Genomic DNA, 22,376 nt, shown 5'->3' with positions numbered 1-22,376 from the left:
AGGATAGGGAGCCAGGAGGTGATTAGAGCAAAGGCCTGGGTATAATACATCTGAACACAAACACACTCTGACACACACACTGACACCTATACAAATCTATACACATGCACGGGATTGGATGTGTGAGACTCAGTATATAGGAGCCTCGTGGTAGGACGAACGGGGCTTCTCAGAGAATATTGGGTCCTGTTTGGTCATGATTGTGGCAAGCTCATTGGTGTTCTCAAATAAACTCAACATGAGAAAGAAAAGGACACTGCCTGGACCCTCTCTTTTTTATACAACCTGCCTGGTATATCCTCCACCATTATGAACATTAATATACCACACTATGCCACTGTACTACTCCATCAATGCAGGATTATAGCATTATATTTACATGACTGTATAGTTTATGACAGCTACTGTAGCTGCTGCATCAGTCACTGCTTCATAATCAGTTGGCTGACTGGAACGTTTCCTAATACCAATGATGTAGTCTCTCAAGACAGACTGTTGGGGGCGCTGTTTTTCCTTTCCTTTTGCCAATGGGTTCCCAGATTGCCCATGATGCATTGCCAACTAAATATTTCCCTGAACAAACAAACCAATTATTTAGGCAGTCTTTTCAAGTTATTGATCAACTTTTTCTTTAGCTATAGCAACAGCTGGTGTTTTCTTTGTGAACTTATTGCGAACGCAGTGAGCACTTACTATGAGACCTAGCAGATCATGTCTGTGTGTGTGTGTGTGTGTGTGTCTGTCTGTGTCTCTGTCTGTCCCGCTTTTGTGCCCATATATGGAGCTGAGTGATTACGTCACCATGACTCATGCAGCCATAACCATATAAGGAGTCCCCAAAGCAGCTATACGTCCAAAACCCAAATATGTATAGGAGCTGCGTTCGCTTCCCGCGTTTGCGCGTCTTACTGGTTATAATAACGTATAGTCAGCCATTTAGTCTTGGGTGGCACCGTGTATTGTATTATCGTTGCATCTGCTACCCATAAATACAGCTCAACTACTTTACAACCTCGGATGGGGATGTGATGATGGGGAGTCATCAGTCCTCCTGCCATGTGTTCACCGACCCGGGCAAACAAGCCTGAGTCCTTCAGGTGTAAGATGACAATTTACAATGTAGGCATTTATCAGACGCTCTTAATCCAGAGCGACTTACATTAAGCAAGAACAAAAAGCATGGGGGATACATCACATAAAAACGTATTTATCATGAAACATGCGTAAGCTAAGAAAGTAACAGTGGAATATCTATAATGGTAAAGCCATGGAAGACCAGTCAAGTAATCAGGCCTCACTCACACGTATCAAACTAAGGTCACATTCTCACCTAATACTTCGGTAGGTATGGGCGGGGAAATAGGGGCAGGAGCCTATCTCCTGTTTCTGTAGCCATGAGGCCCATAGGGGCAGGAGCCTATCTCCTGTTTCTGTAGCCATGAGGTCCATAGGGACAAAATGATGTGACATTTAATTTCCTCCTCCAGAAAATCATTTTTTTTATTAATCAATCAAATGATTTGTTTTCACAACGGACAACATATTACACAGAAGACAATGAGGGGGTTTAACAGTAGCGATCACATGACAACCATTATGGGAAGCACGTGTTCAGCATTTTGCTGTCGCATGTTTTGGGAAATCTTGCAACGAGCAAAAACCATTGGCAATAGAAGATCCACAAGCTTGCATCGCAACACATTGCAAATGTGTAGATTACCTATTTTTTTGCTATTTGTCGTATGACGAAATACATAGGGCTTAAATACATAGGGCTTAAGTGGCTAAAATGAAAACAAACAAAGTTTAAGTCCCACATGGAGAGACAGATTCAGCTATAAGGCACAATATAGTGTTGGATCTGCTCCTCGCGTCACGTTCTGTCCAACCTGGAGTCACAAGGACCCCCCAGATCACACAAGGATGATGACTGCACAGAAAGCTGCACATGATGGCTTTCTGATGGCTGCGACGTTTAAAGACAGGACAATCCAGCCTGCATGGTGACAGAGAGAGAATCATGCAGACCGCGCCCATCTTACCATATATTAAAGTTAATGGCAAGGTGCTACCTACAGTGCAATGGAAGCCCATTCATCCAAACAGAAAAGTCCTCTCTGGTTGTATTAAACAACGTCAAACTCACCAACATTGCAGCTGTAGAGAAAGCTTGAATTATTCTATTTCTATCCTCAAAGTGTTTGTTTCATATAAAAGTCCACTGTTGACATGTTATGATCTACTTTGGGTCCTTGCAGATTCATCTTTTTCTAAGTGCTGGAGTTTGGAAGCGCTCGTTAGATATCACTCAACTGACCCTGCGTACCACCTGTTTTGAATTAGCACATAACGCAAGAGGCAGCAGGACGTTGCTTTAAAGAAAACGAGTGCTTCTAAACTCTGATGGAAACATGGCTGCGGTCTGCAAATGGGCAATACTCCACGGGGAGTAAAACACATTTTTACATTTCTCTTTTTAAATGTAATGTGTTCATTGTCCACCACCTAGTGGACTCATTGTAAAACTACAGTCAGTTAATCTGACTCATCAAAACTGGCCTGTCCTTCTTCCTCTCTCTCTCTCTCTCTCTCTCTACTTAGCCTCACCCCCCGAACCCACCTCACCCCTACCCAGTGCCCACTTTGACAGGCTGGATGGCTTAATTAGTACAGCATCTAGCAATGGGTCTGGTCCACAAGATTCCATACACCACCAAGATACCCTGCATGTACCTGTCTAGAATTCTAGATACTTCCTTAATGTAAACGAAGTCCACACCCACAACACCATGAGGGAGTGCAACGAACAACCCATGTGCAACCCAGATTCGGCACAAACAAGGGACTAAATTAATTTCGCTCCTATGCCATCAAAACAGTCATTAAGACATGCAAATCACTTGACTCCTTCAAAACTGCTCTCAAAGGGCACCTATACGGACGGCTAGAAACTGGCCCCCGTAAAATATGAACCCCCCCCCCCCCCCTCACTGTATATGTTTCTTTTCCATCTTTACCTCCTTTATGATGATTTTCCTGTTGTACACAACTATATAGTCAGCCAGATTTCAAATGCAAATATGCATTTCTGCATTTCTGAATGCTTCAGTACACCGCTGATATTGGGAGGTGGATCACATCAAAATTAACACAGCAGCAGTGAACTATATATATATATATATACTAAATAATACATACAGTAGCTTTAGTTATAATAATAATTTCTTCGGTTTTCTACATGAATATATATATATTTTTTATATTATAACCATATAAAATGAAATGGGAGTATTGTAGATTAAATAATCTTCCAAAAATTAAGGATTGACAAAGTTCTTCAGGGTGAAGTATTGAGAATGTATTAAGAAGATTGAGCAGAGTAACAACATACAGAGAGTAACAGGCAGTTCTTGTAGTCTAGTCTTAAAGGAGAATTCCACGCTAGAAGGTTGTCTTTCCTTTATTTGTAGTTTTTACGTCCCCACCGACAAGGTCCAGGTGTTATTTGTAGTTGTTACGTCCCCACCAAAGAGGTCCAGGTGTTATTTGTAGTTGTTACGTCCCCACCAAAGAGGTCCAGGTGTTATTTTTGTAGTTGTTACGTCCCCATCAAAGAGGTCCAGGTGTTATTTGTAGTTGTTACGTCCCCATCAAAGAGGTCCAGGTGTTATTTGTAGTTGTTATGTCCCCACCAAAGAGGTCCAGGTGTTATTTGTAGTTGTTACGTCCCCACCAAAGAGGTCCAGGTGTTATTTGTAGTTGTTACGTCCCCACCAAAGAGGTCCAGGTGTTATTTGTAGTTGTTACGTCCCCACCAAAGAGGTCCAGGTGTTATTTGTAGTTGTTAAGTCCCCACCAAAGAGGTCCAGGTGTTATTTGTAGTTGTTACGTCCCCACCAAAGAGGTCCAGGTGTTATTTGTAGTTGTTACGTCCCCACCAAAGAGGTCCAGGTGTTATTTGTAGTTGTTACGTCCCCACCAAAGAGGTCCAGGTGTTATTTGTAGTTGTTACGTCCCCACCAAAGAGGTACAGGTGCTATTTGTAGTTGTTACGTCCCCACCAAAGAGGTCCAGGTGTTATTTGTAGTTGTTACGTCCCCACCAAAGAGGTCCAGGTGTTATTTGTAGTTGTTACGTCCCCACCAAAGAGGTCTAGGTGTTATTTGTAGTTGTTACGTCCCCACCAAAGAGGTCCAGGTGTTATTTGTAGTTGTTACGTCCCCACCAAAGAGGTCCAGGTGTTATTTGTAGTTGTTACGTCCCCACCAAAGAGGTCCAGGTGTTATTTGTAGTTGTTACGTCCCCACCAAAGAGGTCCAGGTGTTATTTGTAGTTGTTACGTCCCCACCAAAGAGGTACAGGTGCTATTTGTAGTTGTTAAGTCCCCACCAAAGAGGTACAGGTGCTATTTGTAGTTGTTACGTCCCCACCAAAGAGGTCCAGGTGTTATTTTGTGCAAAAGTGCATTATTGGCTATTTCCCCATATATACTCCCTCAATGGGGGTTGGGTTTTTGTGCTAATTCGCTTATTTCCATTGAAATAAGTATAGTAAAGTGTGCCACTGGGGATACTATTTACATTATGAAGATAGGATATATACAAAAATAATAGATTTTTGAGTGATAGAAATAAGATAATTAGCACAACACCCCAATGGCCCATTCAATTCAATGCAATTCATTGTGGACTTATGGTAGGGGAAATAGCTAATAATGCGCTTTTGCACAAAATATCACCTGGACCTCTTTGGTGGGGACGTAACAACTACAAATAACACCTGGACCTCTTTGGTGGAGACGTAACAACTACAAATAAAGGTGAGAAAGCCTAGTATGGAAGTATGTATTCTAGTATGGAATTCTCCAATACACTAAATGGTCATATAAGGATCTGTTCTAAAGATAAGGGCGAGACACAGATAGTTACACAAGTACACATTCGCTGACATAGTGATAGTAAGCATGGGGAAGTCCGGTCAGCTGTTAGATTGACAGCTGCATTTGAGTTAGAATGAGCACATTGCTGAAATTTGTAAAAAAAAAAAAAAGATTTACATTCACTGCCAGGGTTGAAAATACATGGATGAAAATACAGGATGAGAAAAAATCCTGTGTTTGTAAAAAAAAAAAAAACTGCACTTTTCACAACTGAACTGAATAAAGAAGGCGCTGGAGAAACTCAAACCCTGTTATTTTGATAACAGGGTGCAAAGCACAAAAAAGACAAAAAATAATAAAAAGATAACATTTCACAACAACCTTGTACGAAGCGTTTTGCTGTGGCACTAAGCGTTTTCACTAGCTAAGTGTGGGAGTCCCTTTGTGGTGTGGCTGTCCTGAATAGCTGGAGATGAATGCATTCCACTTGTTCTGCCAGACCAGGAGGCCACTTTCCTTCAGGTGTGACGGCAGTGAGCTGTACCTACATGATGAGAGACATGTTCAAATGCTTTTTATACTGTAGGTCTGCTGTACCTACATGATGAGAGACATGTTCAAATGCTTTTTATACTGTAGGTCTGCTGTACCTACATGATGAGAGACATGTTAGTCTGTTGTACCTACATGATGAGAGACATGTTAGTCTGCTGTATCTACATGATGAGAGACATGTTAGTCTGTTGTACCTACATGATGAGAGACATGTTAGTCTGCTGTATACCTACATGATGAGAGACATGTTAGTCTGTTGTACCTACATGATGAGAGACATGTTAGTCTGTTGTACCTACATGATGAGAGACATGTTAGTCTGCTGTACCTACATGATGAGAGACATGTTAGTCTGTTGTACCTACATGATGAGAGACATGTTAGTCTGCTGTACCTACATGATGAGAGACATGTTCAAATGCTTTCTATAATGTAGGTCTGCTGTACCTACATGATGAGAGACATGTTAGTCTGCTGTATCTACATGATGAGAGACATGTTAGTCTGTTGTACCTACATGATGAGAGACATGTTCAAATGCTTTCTATAATGTAGGTCTGTTGTACCTACATGATGAGAGACATGTTAGTCTGCTGTACCTACATGATGAGAGACATGTTAGTCTGCTGTACCTACATGATGAGAGACATGTTAGTCTGCTGTATACCTACATGATGAGAGACATGTTAGTCTGCTGTACCTACATGATGAGAGACATGTTAGTCTGTTGTACCTACATGATGAGAGACATGTTAGTCTGCTGTATACCTACATGATGAGAGACATGTTCAAATGCTTTCTATAATGTAGGTCTGCTGTACCTACATGATGAGAGACATGTTAGTCTGTTGTACCTACATGATGAGAGACATGTTAGTCTGCTGTACCTACATGATGAGAGACATGTTAGTCTGCTGTATACCTACATGATGAGAGACATGTTAGTCTGCTGTATACCTACATGATGAGAGACATGTTAGTCTGCTGTATACCTACATGGTGAGAGACATGTTAGTCTGCTGTACCTACATGATGAGAGACATGTTAGTCTGCTGTACCTACATGATGAGAGACATGTTAGTCTGCTGTATCTACATGATGAGAGACATGTTAGTCTGCTGTACCTACATGATGAGAGACATGTTAGTCTGTTGTACCTACATGATGAGAGACATGTTAGTCTGCTGTACCTACATGATGAGAGACATGTTAGTCTGTTGTACCTACATGATGAGAGACATGTTAGTCTGCTGTACCTACATGATGAGAGACATGTTAGTCTGTTGTACCTACATGATGAGAGACATGTTCAAATGCTTTCTATAGGCCTGTTGTACTTAAGCATGTTCATTACAAGCAAGGGTCCACAAAATGACATGTATTTGGATGCGGACACATTTGAAAAGATGTTGTATCAGGGGGGACCCCCAAGCAAACCGTTGTCGAGATTGGTCAAGATGTTTCGAAATTAGGTAATTTAAATAAAAACGAAAGAGGGCATAACAAAGTCCAGGGGTACCAGCTCAAACCCATAATGAAATACTTTGTTTTCAAGAGTGTCGCTGTGCAGGCCTGGGCCCTGGCTCAGCGGTCCAGGCACCTTGGCTGGTAATCCGGTCTGGCAGTGTGCCGCGGGTTCGACTCCCGATCCCGACGGCCTTCACCGCATGTCTTCTCCCCATTTCCTGTCAGCCTACTGTCTGTCCCTCCATAAAATATTTAAAATAAAGGCGAAAGCCACAAAACACATTTTTGAAAGTGTTGCTGCATGTGCACACATTTCTGTAGGATTACTAATTAAATACGACTTCCATTTCTCCTGCTCTATTTCCCATTCAAAGTGCATTTGTCTTATACGTAACGGCAGCGCCACTATTGCAAATAACATTTAAAAAGAAGTTCAGACATGGTATTATATTTCTTTGGGTGGATAGATCTTAGTTGAGCTGGTCACACGTGGCATTAAACTGTATTAACAAAGTATTATACAACATGTCGTTTCGAGGAAGCAATCTGGTTGGTTGAAACTCAAACCAGCGTCACGGAACACATAATTAAAACAAAGAATTCAGCCGTGTTGTTCTCCCAGTTCTCCCAGATGCTTTTGAATGTTCTGTTCACTAAAGAGCTGGAGAGATGGTGAGATCCCAGTTACTGAACTTTATAGCAATTATTACTATTAGAATATAGCTCTTTTTAATGCTTATAATATATAACAACACTTTAACAAAAGGAAAGCACTTACACTTACTTAAAAATAAAGAAATAACTGATTTTTAACAACAACAAAAAAAGCCATACTCTTCCCTAAAAGAAATAACATGCATTATATTTACATTTGTATTTAAATCTTTATTTAACCCATTCTGGGCGGGATCCTCTTTTGCATTATGCATTATGTTATACTTTAGCTATTGAAAAATAGCAGATCTACAAGCTATGAACTATTTTAGAAATATCGTGAAAATGTGCCGCAAATCTTTGAATATATATTCTTTCAGAGTGAACGTTTTTAACTCAAATCTTTGCTTCTGGGGGGACCTTCTGGGGGGTCCCTGGAACAACATTTTTTCAGATGGGGGTCCGCGGCCAAATACAGAAAGTCCTGGAGGTCCTTGATATGAAATATTGAGCACCAGCGATATAGAAACATAGGTATTTCAGAGAACTGTTAGGATTTATAGAAGACATTTAAAGAAATTCGACAACAACAACAACACAACATCCCACCTGATAGAGTTGATGGCTAGTTCTTTCAGGGTTCCCAGGTTGGCCTTTAACCCTCCGATGCCCACGAAGGCTTGATAGAAGTCGTAAGAGAGACCCGTGGAGCCGAAGAGAGACGGGTCGTCAGAGCTGATGACCAGAGGATGACCTTCTGACATCAACACAGCGGCAGGGTGGTTACGCAGGTCTGAGACCAGCTTCAGCACCTGGAAGATGCACGCACACACGCACGCACGCACGCACGCACGCACGCACGCACGCACGCACGCACGCACACATGTCGCGCACATGCACACACGGTACATTAAACATATACACAGTCAAATGTTGACCATTTGGCAACTCAGAGATGGAGCTTATTGAACTGTCCAGAGCCCACCAATGAGAGGCAGAGTTAAGTGACTGGAATAAGATTGTACCATCTAATAATACAATAATATAGCATTAGTGAGTGAATTATTATAGGAGGATATGCTTGGGTGATGTGGTCAAAATGATTATAACAGAAACACAACAATTATTACGCACATGGTCAGGAGGAACAGAACATACAGTAAAACAAGTGTATTCTATTCTATTGTCGTGCAGGAGTACTTTTGGAGTAGTTTTTGTCCTAAATGTCTAAGTCCTTCACCCTTTACCCTTCACGCCAAGTCCTTTACCTGGTTGGAGATGGGACACAACTCCAAAGCCACGTTGTTCTTCCTGGCTATCTCCTTGGCCAGCGGGTGATGAGCCATGGCAAAGCCGTGGCCGATGCGTGTGGTGTTGAACAGAAGGGCATCAAGGATGTTCCCATCCACTTCCGTGCCTTCATCGTCTAGAAGCATTTAAACACAGAGTGTTGAACAGAAGGGCATCAAGGATGTTCCCATCCACTTCCGTGCCTTCATCGTCTAGAAGCATTTCAACACAGCGTACTCCACATTCATGCAACAGCAGCCAACAGTAGCGTTTTGTACGGTATGCTTCATATCCTGTACGTCATTACATTATTAGCCCCATACCTCGCTACTGAGAGGACGGAGGCACATGGCTAACATCGTTATCTTCTTAAACTAGTTACTGGCCACTTGTGTTCCGCTAACAATTCTGTGCATTCTTCTCGATAAAGCTGAACAGAGCATTCATTGCCCAGGGTGTCCTGCAGCACCGTAGAGATTAGACGGGAGTTTGGTGCCTCAGACGAACACATCAATGTGGTTAGGCGAGTTCAGAGTGGATGTGCTTCCGGTGAGACGCTTCACCACCGCGGGAAAAGCAGGGGCTGTTGGCTATTATGTGCATTAGATCAATAAGTAAGGGATGGCGGTGGGAGGACTTCGAAAAATGAACATACCTGTCTCCCCAGCATGAAAAAAGTAAGGCAGCCTAACACCAATCTGGGCTGGTAGCGACAGTGCGTCCTTGAAGTACCAGATATTTTTCTCACCATCTTCTCTGCCGACCTACAAAGTACAATGAAACCATAATCACACAATCGTCAATTTAAATGGGCATGACAACTCTTTTGTTCCTTCGCCCGGCTTTCCGTGTTTCTGCAAAACACCAAACATTGAAGACAAAAGGGAGGACTGAAAAGTGAAGACGCAATTTGTGCAGTTAGTTAGATAAATAAAATACAAAAAAATGCATTTCAAAGTAAAGAATAATAATCGGATGATGACTACAGCATAAAATGAGCATTCAAAAAGGTCTTCTGAAAGTCACCAGAAAATAAATTCAACATTACAGCCACCCTAAGACTTCTTCTATGGGTCCCTTCTAACCAAAGACATAGGTTGTCAGCTTCTACCAAAACATGTTCGCAAAAGCATCAGATTCAGATGCAGAAATAGCAAATCAAAGCAAATATGCACAACACTATGAAGAAATTGTCTCATGTTATTGTAATATAAGCCTAAACAATAACCTGCACTGAAGAGCTACTTTTTGCAGCTATTTTTCTATTTTCTTTGTCCCTTCAGTTTCTTTAAAACAGCTTTAAAAGTTTATATTCTTATTTTATGACCCAGGGGGGGATTTCCCTTTTGGCCTAGCGATAGATGTTTGAAGCAGGTTATATCCAGGTGCGTAAACATCCATCTTTCAGCAGCTCTGAGGCGCATGTAATTAATAAGCAACGTGGACGAAGATTTGTGGTGTAATGCAATTTTCTCATTTTCAGGACGGCAGTTACCAGGTCAAATCCTACCACGACGTCTGGGAAATCTCTCTGCATTTGAATGGCCTCCTTCACGGCCGATGTGATGTCAGACAGCCTCAGAGCCCTACAAGTGGAACACAACAGACCATATTATTATGGTGGACATAAGAACACAACAGACCATATTATTATGGTGGATATAAGAACACAACAGACCATATTATTATGGTGGATATAAGAACACAACAGACCATATTATTATGGTGGATATAAGAACACAACAGACCATATTATTATGGTGGACATAAGAACACAACAGACCATATTATTATGCTGGATATAAGAACACAACAGACCATATTATTATGGTGGATATAAGAACACAACAGACCATATTATTATGGTGGATATAAGAACACAACAGACCATATTATTATGGTGGATATAAGAACACAACAGACCATTGTATTATGGTGGATATAAGAACACAAGAGACCATATTATTATGGTGGACATAAGAACACAACAGACCATTGTATTATGGTGGATATAAGAACACAACAGACCATATTATTATGGTGGACATAAGAACACAACAGACCATATTATTATGGTGGATATAAGAACACAACAGACCATATTATTATGGTGGATATAAGAACACAACAGACCATATTATTATGGTGGATATAAGAACACAACAGACCATATTATTATGGTGGATATAAGAACACAACAGACCATATTATTATGGTGGACATAAGAACACAACAGACCATATTATTATGCTGGATATAAGAACACAACAGACCATATTATTATGGTGGACATAAGAACACAACAGACCATATTATTATGGTGGACATAAGAACACAACAGACCATATTATTATGGTGGACATAAGAACACAACAGACCATATTATTATGGTGGATATAAGAACACAACAGACCATATTATTATGGTGGACATAAGAACACAACAGACCATATTATTATGGTGGATATAAGAACACAACAGACCATATTATTATGGTGGATATAAGAACACAAGAGACCATATTATTATGGTGGATATAAGAACACAACAGACCATATTATTATGGTGGACATAAGAACACAACAGACCATATTATTATGGTGGATATAAGAACACAACAGACAATATTATTATGGTGGATATAAGAACACAACAGACCATATTATTATGGTGGATATAAGAACACAACAGACCATATTATTATGGTGGATATAAGAACACAACAGACCATATTATTATGGTGGATATAAGAACACAACAGACCATATTATTATGGTGGATATAAGAACACAAGAGACCATATTATTATGGTGGACATAAGAACACAACAGACCATATTATTATGGTGGATATAAGAACACAACAGACAATATTATTATGGTGGATATAAGAACACAACAGACCATTGTATTATGGTGGACATAATAACACAACAGACCATATTATTATGGTGGATATAAGAACACAACAGACCATATTATTATGGTGGATATAAGAACACAACAGACCATATTATTATGGTGGATATAAGAACACAACAGACCATATTATTATGGTGGATATAAGAACACAACAGACAATATTATTATGGTGGATATAAGAACACAACAGACCATTGTATTATGGTGGACATAATAACACAACAGACCATATTATTATGGTGGATATAAGAACACAACAGACCATATTATTATGGTGGATATAAGAACACAACAGACCATATTATTATGGTGGATATAAGAACACAACAGACCATATTATTATGGTGGATATAAGAACACAACAGACCATATTATTATGGTGGATATAAGAACACAACAGACCATATTATTATGGTGGATATAAGAACACAACAGACCATATTATTATGGTGGATATAAGAACACAACAGACCATATTATTATGGTGGATATAAGAACACAACAGACCATATTATTATGGTGGATATAAGAACACAACAGACCATATTATTATGGTGGATATAAGAACACAACAGACCATATTATTATGGTGGATATAAGAACACAACAGACCATATTATTATGGTGGATATAAGAACACAACAGACCATATTATTATGGTGGATATAAGAACAGAAGAGACCATATTATTATGGTGGATATAAGAACAGAAGAGACCATATTATTATGGTGGATATAAGAACACAAGAGACCATATTATTATGGTGGATATAAGAACACAACAGACCATATTATTATGGTGGATATAAGAACACAACAGACCATTGTATTATGGTGTATATAAGCCAGTACCAAGTTCCATAGAAGCCAGCATGTCTTCTATGGAGGCATGTTGCCTAGTTCCATAGAAGCCAGCATGTCTTCTATGGAGGCATGTTGCCTAGTTCCATAGAAGCCAGCATGTCTTCTATGGAGGCATGTTGCCTAGTTCCATAGAAGCCAGCATGTCTTCTATGGAGGCATGTTGCCTAGCGAAAAAGGCCAATCTGCAAGTTCTCAATGCATCTTCAGATAGGCTATTTTATGTAATTATTTAACACAAGATTAGAGCATTTGAAGGTCAAACTAGCATCGTTTCTATAAAACCCCAAATGGTCTCGGAAAGCAACGGTTAAAGCCTCAGTCTGTGATATCTCCACCAGCTGGTTGGCAGCATGTAGAACCAGTACTGTACAGCAGGCCTACTGTACGTAGGCCTACTGTACAGTACTGTACAGCAGGCCTACTGTACGTAGGCCTACTGTACAGTACTGGATGTATGCAGTACAGTATAGTGCTCTCTGGTTGGCAGCATGTAGAACAGCAGCAACACTATTATAATAAAACATAATCATTTCACATATTAATTATGGACATTATTTAGAAAACAGTCGTGATATTTTATTTCCACATTAATCCTTGAGTAGGTGAAGTTCGCATGCACGCACGCACGCACGCACAAAATGAAAACGGTTAATTGCATTTACAGTAACAGGCTTCAGATAATGAATAAAGAGGTGTCTCTGAGTAATCCCAGGGATGATGACTGGAACAGCACACTGCTGCTAATTTGCCAAATCAAATGCCATTCTCCCCACAAGATCACTCCACATATCCATGAAGGTGCAGTAAACCTGAATTGTATTCTCTCTTCCGAATGTGGACGATTTAATGGAACAGCTCAGCCTGTAAGGAGGCTCAGACCCAGACAGGTATTATGAGTAAGATTACAATATAATATATTCTACAACAGGTCGTTAAGAGGAAGCAATCTGATTGGTTGAAACAGCCTTCTATAGCCATGGATCAAACCAACACCATTCACCACCTATAGAGCGCCGCAGTCCCGCCCCCTCTCAGAAAAACGAGTGGCCCAGGAAATGAAACCCCAATGCATTCTCCCATCGGCACTTCTAATATAATTTATTTAAAGACGGTTACGCCGCGGACAAAGCCAATTCGGATCGTGACAAATCATGACAATGAACACAATGTTTTGGGCCGATCAAATCATTAGAAAGAAGAAAAGAAAGTCAAGAGACAACACTATTTGTTTTGTTTTTCGTCTTATAAATTATTTGATCGGCCCAAAACATTGTGTTCATTGTCATGATTTGTCACGATCCGAATTGGCTTTGTCCGTGGCGTAACCGTCTTTAAATAAATTATATTAGAAGTGCCGATGGAAGAATGCATTGGGGTTTCATTTCCTGGGCCACTCGCTTTTCTGAAAGGGGGAGGGACTGCGGCGCTCTATAGCCCTGGGCCTAATCACATTGAATAAATCACTCCGCACCTCGTGGCCTTCACTACTCTACTAGAGGGAACGTTCAGAAATGGACTATAGTTTCACAACGCGGCGCGGCGAGTTGTGAGCTAGCTTGTACATCAGTTATTTGGGCAACGCGACGACACGGTCATACGACGACACATATTATCTCCCCGGGCCGGCGTTGACAGCTCAGCTGTGTTGATCAGACGGAGCCTCAGAGCGCAGATACTTCAATCAACAGGGACTAATTTTAGGTCTACTTCAGTGAAAAGCAAAGCTTTTGCACACCTCCAAGCGACAGGTGCGTAGGAGAGGGTACGGTGCCCCAGAAATGAACAAGGAAAACCATTTATGTTAAAGATAGCCTGATGAAGGCCGCATAGGCCGAAACGTTGCTATTTCCCTGTAAATAAATGTCACTGCATTTGAAGACAGTGTGCGGTTGTTTTCCTGGTTCATGTCTACTTCAGTGACATTTGTGGTCATAGTGACTATATCTGTCATTAAAAAAATATATTCTTTCAGCGATTTTCTTAGTTTTAAGGGCGACTGTTTTGTAGAATTGCAATATTACACGAGAGGGTGTTGTTTAACGTGATTATTTGCCACGACAGTGATGCGGTCAGGAACGAGACGAAGTCGAGTTCCGCAAGCATCACTGTCGTGGCAAATAATCACGTTAAACAACACCCTTGAGTGTAATATTGCTTAAATATAATAATATATAATTGCCTGATTGACCTGAGATCAGATTCTAAAAAAGTCTGTTTGAAAATGACCGTTTTCTGAAAAAGCTGTTTCTGTGTCAGTCGTTTTTGGATTTTTCAAAAATAGCAGACAAACGCGCTACGAGCTTGTAGATCTGCTATTTTTCAATAGCTAAAGCATAACATAATGCTAACACCAAAAGGGGTTCCCGCCCAAAAATGGGATAATGTCACACGAGAATTCAATGCTGATTATTCCACAACATTGAACTAAAAACCACATACCTGTGAGCAGCCATGATGATTCGAGCCCCAAGGAAGTCTGGGTGGTCCCTGACGAACTGCTGTGTGACTTGTTGAAACATGTTGAGAGTGAACACCTTGTCATGAATGGTCCCGTCCAGCTCATACGTCTACAAAGGAGAACAGACTGAGTGAACACCTTGTCATGAATGGTCCCGTCCAGCTCATACGTCTACAAAGGAGAACAGACTGAGTGAACACCTTGTCATGAATGGTCCCATCCAGCTCATACGTCTACAAAGGGGAACAGAGTGATGAACACCTTGTCATGAATGGTCCTGTCCAGCTCATACGTCTACAAAGGAGAACAGACTGAGTGAACACCTTGTCATGAATGGTCCCATCCAGCTCATACGTCTACAAAGGAGAACAGAGTGAACACCTTGTCATGAATGGTCCTGTCCAGCTCATACGTCTACAAAGGGGAACAGAGTGAACACCTTGTCATGAATGGTCCTGTCCAGCTCATACGTCTACAAAGGGGAACAGAGTGAGTGAACACCTTGTCATGAATGGTCCTGTCCAGCTCATACGTCTACAAAGGAGAACAGAGTGAACACCTTGTCATGAATGGTCCTGTCCAGCTCATACGTCTACAAAGGGGAACAGAGTGAGTGAACACCTTGTCATGAATGGTCTCGTTCAGCTCATACGTCTACAAAGGAGAACAGAGTGAACACCTTGTCATGAATGGTCCTGTCCAGCTCATACGTCTACAAAGGAGAACAGCTGCTTGACTCTACGTCAAATATACATCAAATCTCAACTCATCCATCGCCACTAGGGGGGGGGGCGCAAAAAAGGCCCTGACCGCCAGTTTCTATACATTTCTTTAATTTAATTTGAATTTGAATTTTTATTCTAAAACGTTTTGCCCAACGTTATACAGGTTTTAAAAAGGCGTTGTTGGCAGTCTGGGAGGTCATACAAAATAAGTTAATCAAGTCCTCGGCAGACATTGAGTTTTAAACCTACATCAAATGTTTCTAGAAGAAAAAGGGATTCTAAATCCTTCTCATTTCTGAAAAACGTACGTTTCCATTTCAGTTGTAAACCTTTTTCATGTCAAAATGCTATGCATTTGGTTGAGGAATGATATATATGATATATATATATGATATACAGATTACAGAGTATAAAAAGGTTGAACACAGACCCTGGAGAGAGAGACACACACACACACAGATTACAGAGTATAAAAGGTTGAACACAGACCCTGGAGAGAGAGACACACACACACACACACACACATACAGATTACAGAGTATAAAAGGTTGAACACAGACCCTGGAGACACACATACAGATTACAGAGTATTAAAAGGTTGAACACACACACACACACACACACACACACACACACACACACACACACACACACACACACACACACACACACACACACACACACACACACACAGATTACAGAGTATTAAAAGGTTGAACACAGACCCTGGAGACACCGCTCCGGAGTTCCAGATACATGATGTTGTCGTCGTGCAGTTCCTCCAAGCCCCTGTAGAGGTAGTCCTTCAGCACCGGAGCATGAGCGATGAGGCCCGCTGCGACCATGAAGGCCTTCTCGAACTTCTCCCACACCACGTCTTGGCTTGGATAGGCCACGTCTGGCTCCTCCGTGAACAGGGTGAGGTTCCTGATCAAACTGAACGATCAGACATCAAATCAATCCTTCATTGTCCCACTGAGGCCAGATTAATCAGTGGTTCTCTCAAACATTTTTTTCGTGCCAACTATAAGAACCTCCACATTGAAATGTTTGGACCATTATCGTAAAAGAAAAGGTCTTCGTGAGCTTGGAGACCAGCTTAATGAGACCAATCGGTTTAGTATACAAAAGTCTATGTCGATTCGATATTATAAAAAGATATTATTTTCGATTATTTGTACAATACAAACTATTATATTAACCCATTTTGACCTGGGGAACGATTTCTAAATCCTGACAGTTTTCTTGAAAAAGCAGTTTTTCTATGTCAGTCGTTCTCAAACACTTTCATCGTGTCACTTTTCACGATTCTTCAAAAATAGCAGACCTAACAATTAATAGAGAGGATACCACTGATATGGTTGACTGTACGCCATAGAGAGGATACCACTGATATGGTTGACTGTACGCCATTTTCTTTTCAGATGTTTTCCATGAGCTTTCTATCATCTTATTATATACAGTATGCAGTGTGGGTATCTTATTATATACAGTATACTGAGCAGTATGGGTGGGAGAGGGTTAAGGGGTTTCTCTCTCTTTTTTGTCTTGTTTATTTTTTCTTTCATTTTGTTTCATATAAAAAAAAAAAAGTATTTCATATCATAATGTTTGTAATAATGTATAATCTGTTCAATAGCAGACCTACAAGCTCGTAGCGCGCCACTCGGTGGCGCGCTACGAGCTTGTAGATCTGCTATTTTTCAATAGCCTAAAGCAGGGGTAGGCAACCTTAGGCCCGGGGGCCAACATCAGCACAGGGGTTAGGGGTCACTGGCACACTGGCATAAGTGTGAGACAGAGAAGTTTGATTTAATATTCCAAAAGGTCAGTTCAATTAAGTCCACTCACATCTACAAATTATATCCTGCCATAATAATTGTACATTCATTCAAACTGAGCTAACTCATGACTGGGGAGGGATTCTGGGACATAGGTGGGCTACGTGGTCTGAGTTTAAACGATCATTACATCCTGATGTGAAAGAAAATATCTCTAAGCTTGTTATGTGTATCCTATGGAAGATCACAATCAGTTGGGAATATTACATTTTTATGTGGTGTCATAATTATATTATGGCACACCGACTATCACGAAAATGAAAACATGGCACGTAATGTGCCTAAAGTTAGTTTCACTCAACCCGTCGTCGAAGTCCGAAGGATCGGCCAGCGTGGCTCTCAGGGCGGCGAGCAGCTGCCAGCGCAGGCAGTCCCATCGGGGGAAGGGCTGACGGCTGGAGAACAGGAAGCGCACGGAGCGGTCCCACGTGATGCAGATGTAACAGTGAGGTCGGTACGTCACGTTCTTCACCAGCCAATCCACGCTGACCAGGGAGGACGTGTGGATGTGGAGGACGCCACCTGTGGCACGGCCCAAAGCAACACAATGACATCGCAGACCAACGGGGGGGTCACGCCCCAAAGCAACACAATGACATCGCAGACCAACGGGGGGGTCACAGTTCATCAAACTAATCACTATAGAATCAAATATAAAGATGTAATTACGCCGTAATGTAGTACGGCTCGGTTGAATGCTCGATTCCGATTGGTCAGTCGCCGAGTTCAGCGGTGTGTTATTTAAGCATTATTACACGAGAGGGTGTGGTTTAACGTGATTATTGCCACGACAGGGATGCGGTCGTCAGGAACGAGACGGAGTCGAGTTCCGCAAGCATCACTGAAGTGACAATAGTCACGTTAATCCACACACTCGAGTGTAATATTGCAATTCTACCACTTAAAACTAAGAACATCGCTGATTGTTATTATTTTTTTAATGACAGATGTAGTCACTACGACCACAAATGTCCCAAGAAACTATCTAGCCTATAGCCACCGAGTTTGCTAGCGCTCTGGGAAAACAGAGCGGCTGAATTCTTTGTTTTGATTAGGTGGTGAACGGTGCTGGTTTAACCCACGGCTAGAAGGCTGTTTCAACCAATCAGATTGCTTCCTCTTAACGACCTGTATAACACACCGCTGCCGCTGGAAGCTGCCGTGATGCTGGATTTACTGCTGTGTCCAACATGACGGCCATGGAAACACTATTTACAGCTAAACATTGCTCTCAATAATGTTTCTGAAAACATTTTAAGTGAGAAATAGTCTAGACGATGCAGATGATTTTATTTGATCAACTCATTTCCTAGTTTTCCGACTGTGCTGCGTGCAGCTGAGCTGGGCAGACGGCCAACGCGACACTTATGGAATACTTTCATTTCCGTAAGCAAGGAGAAACATCAGTCTCCACCAGGCCGAAGGCATGGGGAGAGTATGTTTTGCACTCCGTCCGTCCGTGTGTGTGTGTGTGTGTGTCCGTCCGTCCGTCTGTGAACAGCTAATCTCCGGCACCGTTAACCCGGCCGATGCCAAACTTTGCACACACACTCCCTGGATGCCAACGATGAACCTCTGCCCCAAATCTTCCAGAACGGCCTGTTATAGCGCCACCAGGAGGCCGACTTTTGTAAAACATTATTTTTTAGATTACTCCTCCAGATTAAAGGTATATTCAGTGATTTCACTTAATTCAAATATCACTTATTTTTTTGTTTTGTTGTGATAATCCTCTCTACTATAGAGTGTGCTGACCATATAAGGAGTTCCTCCCTGTCCCCAGTTAACCCCTGGGGGTCAAAAAACCTTAGGTTTCGTTTTTGACTCTCTATCCTGATTGGACGAAGGCTTAGGTCCCACAGCCAAAAACTAAACCTAAGGTTTAGTTAAAAGGTTTTTTTTTTAGTGAAATCACTGAATATACCTTTAAAAGATTAAAAACGATAGAAATCCAAAATAAAAAAGAATCACCTTTGGGCATCTTCTGCAGCAGCTTGAAGATGGGACTCCTCTGGATGAGAGGCCGGGCCTTGAAGAAGTGCATGGCCGGAGGGAACTGGGCCGCGGCCATCTCCTGCTTCTTCAACCGGTGGAGGTGAGCGTCCAGCCGCCGCTCCGCCGCCGTCAGCCTGACGGCGCCCCCTACCTGCCGGGAGGCCTCCTGGCGCATCAGCACCTCCCTCTGGCCCGGGTCGGGCATCCCCGTGGTCACCATGACGATGGTCGCGGCACACGCCAGCGCCAGGTAGATCACCCACCTGCAGTGGCGTGCACAGACATTTAGACTAGAGGGGCAGGGGGAAAAAAAGGGCACCTTGTGCAGCACATTTTGGTGCTTTAGCTATTGAAAAATAGCAGATCTACAAGCTCGTAGCGCGCCACCGAGTGGCGCGCTACGAGCTTGTAGGTCTGCTATTTATTTCTTTTATCGAAGAACCACTGACATAGAAACATAGCTTTAGATATTGGGGGGGGCTAAATAATAAAAAATAATATAGTAGAAGCGTTTTTTATCAAGATTTGATCAATGTCACCATGGTCCACACACTACGAATTAAGTAAAAAAATATATATATATATTTTTAGAGCACATTGCCAAAAGGGGCAGGGTGCTCTAGCACCCCCTAGTGTCCATCTGTGCACGCCACTGCCCACCTGAATGGCACCAGAGCCTGGTCGCTCCTCGCCAAGATGCAAATCACCATGTCCTCGTCTTCCACAGGAGGGCGCTGTTCTTAGGTTCCTCCTTCAACATTTAATAGACTGTTCAAAGTGAACCCGTTTGCTGTAGTTTAGTCGGCACTGTGAGGAAACAAGAACAAGCCTGGCCTAACAGAGACCAGACTCTGTGAGTTTCTATACATAATAACAAGCCTGGCCTAACAGAGACCAGACTCTGTGAGTTTCTATACATAATAACAAGAACAAGCCTGACCTAACTATCTAATCTATACATAATCAAACAAACATCGAACAAAACTAAATGAGACACACAGCTTCATATGTTTGTGAGAATCTAACAAATTATCAAGTTCAACACTCAACAATCTTCCAAAAACCATAAAAATCTAGTTTACGGTGCCAAACAAACTATTTATGTGTTCACATGAGTGTTAAATAGCTTCCCATAGTAATCACTGATAGTGTTTGCTCATGGGTCTCCCCATAAATAGAAAATACAGTTCTATGAACAGGATTAGGATTCATTCAGGAGAGAGAACTACAACATGAATACAGTTCTATGAACAGGATTAGGATTCATTCAGGAGAGAGAACTACAACATGAATACAGTTCTATGAACAGGATTAGGATTCATTCAGGAGAGAGAACTACAACATGAATACAGTTCTATGAACAGGATTAGGATTCATTCAGGAGAGAGAACTACAACATGAATACAGTTCTATGAACATGATTAGGATTCATTCAGGAGAGAGAACTACAACATGAATACAGTTCTATGAACAGGATTAGGATTCATTCAGGAGAGAGAACTACAACATGAATACAGTTCTATGAACAGGATTAGGATTCATTCAGGAGAGAGAACTACAACATGAATACAGTTCTATGAACAGGATTAGGATTCATTCAGGAGAGAGAACTACAACATGAATACAGTTCTATGAACAGGATTAGGATTCATTCAGGAGAGAGAACTACAACATGAATACAGTTCTATGAACATGATTAGGATTCATTCAGGAGAGAGAACTACAACATGAATACAGTTCTATGAACATGATTAGGATTCATTCAGGAGAGAGAACTACAACATGAATACAGTTCTATGAACAGGATTAGGATCCATTCAGGAGAGAGAACTACAACATGAATACAGTTCTATGAACAGGATTAGGATTCATTCAGGAGAGAGAACTACAACATGAATACAGTTCTATGAACAGGATTAGGATTCATTCAGGAGAGAGAACTACAGCATGAAGGACGTGAAATTGGAAGCGACTAAACAAAGAACTGAGCAGACAACATTGGAACAATAATAACATTGACGCTGATGAATGGGTTCCCTTTCCTCCGTTAGATTAAATTGGAACTCCTGCAAATGCATTTCCAGTTAATTAATATCACCATCATCACTAAAACCACTGAAGGAAAACGCATTCGAACGTTGAAACCACAGCGTGGGCGATAATATACTTACTGTGGCAGAGCTCCGACCTGATGCTGGAGGGATCTGGCTCCCACAAAAGTTGTCAAACTCCCAGGAACAGAAAGCCAACGTAAAAGCCTCCCTACAGAGCATGAAAGGATCAGCTGCTCGCTGGCATTTAGACGGTATTCCACACATATGCAGCTCTCCAGGCCAAACCCCACCCTGCTAACACTCCTCCAGCCTGCTCCTTGTTGTAACCTCTCTCCTCGTCTCCACAAGATAACCTAATCAGTGGTGGAAAGTACTAGATTTACTCAAGTACCATAGGAGTATAAGTATCAAGTATCTAAATTTGTATTTAGATACTCCACATCATCTCCACAGATATTGTACTTTTTACTCCACTACAACTTAATTGAAAACTTGGAGCAATTAAGTTACTCTGCAGGTTTATACATACGTTAACCACTTACCATGTAAGATTTATACATACGTTAAAATAGCAGGCTCAAAATGTGATGCTTGGAGATCAGCTATTTTGGAAAAAAAAGGTTTTGAGGAATCAATAAAGTGAGATGGGACATTCTTCCATTAATTATTTTAG

At 41.4% G+C, this 22,376-nt stretch overlaps 1 protein-coding gene across 1 annotated transcript; it reads right to left on the bottom strand.

Moving 5' to 3' along the window:
• Nucleotides 1-4,239: 4,239 nt before the first annotated feature.
• Nucleotides 4,240-21,932, bottom strand: ada2b (adenosine deaminase 2b). The gene is made up of 11 exons (XM_080757140.1): nucleotides 21,821-21,932; nucleotides 20,310-20,483; nucleotides 19,626-19,912; nucleotides 17,957-18,176; nucleotides 16,539-16,749; nucleotides 15,070-15,197; nucleotides 10,341-10,431; nucleotides 9,501-9,609; nucleotides 8,824-8,981; nucleotides 8,165-8,367; nucleotides 4,240-5,423 (listed from the first exon to the last, which is right to left on the bottom strand). Exons 2-11 carry the CDS (start codon nucleotides 20,357-20,359, stop codon nucleotides 5,300-5,302), a joined length of 1,581 nt encoding a protein of 526 aa, XP_080613266.1. The 5' UTR covers nucleotides 20,360-20,483; nucleotides 21,821-21,932; the 3' UTR covers nucleotides 4,240-5,299.
• Nucleotides 21,933-22,376: the final 444 nt, after the last annotated feature.

The sequence above is a fragment of the Protomyctophum bolini genome (genome assembly GCF_963924005.1).
Source record: "Protomyctophum bolini genome assembly, chromosome: 23".
Taxonomy (NCBI): Eukaryota; Metazoa; Chordata; class Actinopteri; order Myctophiformes; family Myctophidae; genus Protomyctophum; species Protomyctophum bolini.
This window is presented reverse-complemented; position numbering and strand designations above follow the sequence as displayed.